Raw genomic sequence first — 2,765 nt, forward strand, 5'->3', positions numbered from 1 at the left:
TGCCTATTTCTCGTTGTTCGCTTTGTGTTGCCGCGGTATTCGCCACAATAAGTATTTTTTAAAAAGGAGTAAGTACATTAGGGCGGGTAATTTTTAATTTTTTTTTTACTATGCGCATATACCAAAAGAGGATTCTATGTGCAATTCTAAGCAAATTTGCCGAAAAAAAATACATTGTGAAAATAAGTTTCGAAGAAAATGTGAAAATATTCACTGCTCGACTGGTGGAAGTTTTAAGAAAAATATAGGTGCTGAAACGGATTCCTCATACCAAAAAATCCCTTATAGCATTTTGTTTTAATTTTGGTCTTGTATACGACACAACAGAAAATTGCTAAGAAACCGATTTTCGCAATTTGGCAAACTCCAAAATGATTTTAGACGCATGGTTTCTTTGGCAAAGTTGCTTAGAATTATACATAGAGTCCGTATGTGTTATACGCACATAGTCGGGAATATCACCCAAACTAGCCTATTAGTCTCACAGTAGGGTCGTGAAACCCCTTTGTTACACATGCGGCAATAGCCTGGTGGGTAAAAGCAAACGAAGTAAGCAAGCTGCGCCGCTTGGTCAGTGTGCCCATAACAGGAGCTATGCGCACATGTCTAGCCAATGCCCTTGGTTTGATTACAGGCATTCCTCCTCTGTCCATTCTGATTGAAAAGGATGCCTACTGAAGCGCCCTACGGCTAGTCAATATAATCTGCGTACAAATTGGCGATCTTCGGGGTCACCTGGAGGTTCTCAAGCCATTCCTGTATGATCCCGCCACCCTGAATAGCCTGGTAGCCCTTAATAGAGTGACACTATGGTGGGTCCCTGGGCATGAAGGGTTGACTTCAACGACGGGGCTGGCTGTTTTGCAAAACGTGGAGCTCAAACGCGCATGCATGATCGCGAGCCTCTCGGCGGCACAGCTAAAGGATGCACTGCAGGGCTCCTTTGGAGTTGGGAAGAATCTTAGATTGCTGTCCACTGGCGGAGGTCAAAGGGAATGAGACAGGACACTACAAGTTAAAGTACCATTGGAACAAAATGGGGCTTTCTGTAGAGATGGAATGACGGTTTTGTGGAGGAAACCCTAGAGCACATTCTTTTTGACTGCCGACGTATCATGAATCGTAGACTGACACATCTTGAAACTGGAAGCAAAGTTGAAGATGAATATAAAGACGGAGCTGAAGCTGCAGCTGAATTCGAAAAGAGGTGTAGTAATAAACCAGCTCATTCCATTATCGGACTAGCCTTACAATTTAGGAAATTGGTGACAGGTTTTTAGAAAGGATTGTTAAGAAAATCAATCGGTACGTGAGTTTTGAAAATCGACATTTTATATTACAAATTTTAAATTTTTTTAGAAATACGGTTTTTAAATTTGTTTCGATTTTATAGTCCAAAAGTGTTTTGAAAATGAAAAATTTCAAATAAAAAATGATGCCAATCGGCTCATACTTGCATTTAAAAAAATGAATGTTTTTTTTTCAAAAATTTGTATCTCGAAAACGGCTGGACGAAAAACATAAAAACGATCAGGGATACCTCTCTCAACTACTAACTATAACATGAAAAATTATTAGAAAAAATCGGAGCTGCAAAAGGCAAATGGCAAATGTGCTGTCCGAGTGGGCTGGGAAGCCCCATATTTACTACATATGTATCTACGTGTGTGTGTGTATTAACAATTGCACTCACCGATAAACCACTAAAGATGACTTCTAGCGCATACAGTATTATATAGCAGAATGCAGAAAAACCAGCCACAATGAAAGAAATGAACCAGAAAACTAAAAACCAAAAAATGAACCAGATCGGATTACCCATATTGTTGTTTATTTTATTGTGGTTGAATTTGTGGTAAAGATGGTGGAGAGTAAACTGAAGTTTCGTTGTTGTTGTTATGGTGTATGCTTTTACACTCTCATACGTAGACTTTCTACAGAACACAGCGTGTTGTCGTAGGTTACGATTTGGAATGCTAATTTTACAATGCTCCAAACTGGTTCTGGAAAAAAAAGAGTACAAAAACAAGTTAATAATATGTAGTAGTTGTCGTCATTTGTTGTTTTGTTTTTAACTTGCATATGCGAAATATGTATATGTACATATGTATTTATGTATTCACGCATGTGCATTTGCATACGATTAGTATAAAGTTTATATTCGGGCTAGTAATATCCGTACGTGCGGTTCGAATTTATTGTGTATGGATGAAATTCGAATATTCGCTTTATATCCGTTCACTTTTGTTATAAATTAATTAAATTCCTTTAGTGTTGCGCTTAATTAATATGGTTAAACATTTAGACTTGCTGTGTTAACTTACATAAGTATCGTATAAATCCAACTTTTCACGTACATTTGAAGATTTCTTATTCACTCTTCTGAATCATAAAATTCCATGTCTTATTGAATAAATTGTTAACATTGTGATAAGATAAGAAGGCTCACTGCACAGTTTATCAGTGTTGCCATTTGAGACATTTGCCTACTAAACCTAGCGACTTTATTTTATACTTAGCGGTAATATATATAATTCGGTGACTAGCGGGTCGGGACAATTTTTTTCGTCCGAAACTCTGGACAAGGCAGATTTTTTTATAAACAATTTTATTAAATAAAATTTTACTACTAATTATAAAGTGATTAGAGAATTTAAATGATTACCGGGATTCTAGCGATTTTTGTTTATAAATCTGACGCCAAAAATGTAAATGGCAACACTGCAGTTTATGCAGTATTTATTTTCGTATGTAGGGGTAAGTAC

General features: G+C 36.9%; 1 protein-coding gene across 3 annotated transcripts in view; it reads right to left on the bottom strand.

Annotated features, from left to right (window-relative positions):
• The window catches only part of LOC118737843, an 8,459-nt gene extending 6,074 nt beyond the window's left edge, over positions 1 to 2,385 (bottom strand). Inside the window, exons 1-3 of one of the 3 annotated variants that reach the window (XM_036468628.1) lie at positions 2,325 to 2,385; positions 1,819 to 2,003; positions 1,694 to 1,716 (exon numbers count right to left, since the gene is read on the bottom strand). In XM_036468628.1, coding sequence (XP_036324521.1) covers positions 1,694 to 1,716; positions 1,819 to 2,003; positions 2,325 to 2,359 — 243 coding nt within the window. In that variant the 5' untranslated portion in view covers positions 2,360 to 2,385. Of the gene's footprint in view, positions 1 to 1,693; positions 2,004 to 2,324 lie in introns of all 3 variants that reach the window. The other 2 variants (XM_036468627.1, XM_036468626.1) reach the window with 2 other exon arrangements.
• Positions 2,386 to 2,765: the final 380 nt, after the last annotated feature.

Source organism: Rhagoletis pomonella, unplaced genomic scaffold (genome assembly GCF_013731165.1).
Source record: "Rhagoletis pomonella isolate Grant_MI unplaced genomic scaffold, Rhpom_1.0 Rhpom_scaffold_00004, whole genome shotgun sequence".
Taxonomy (NCBI): domain Eukaryota; kingdom Metazoa; phylum Arthropoda; class Insecta; order Diptera; family Tephritidae; genus Rhagoletis; species Rhagoletis pomonella.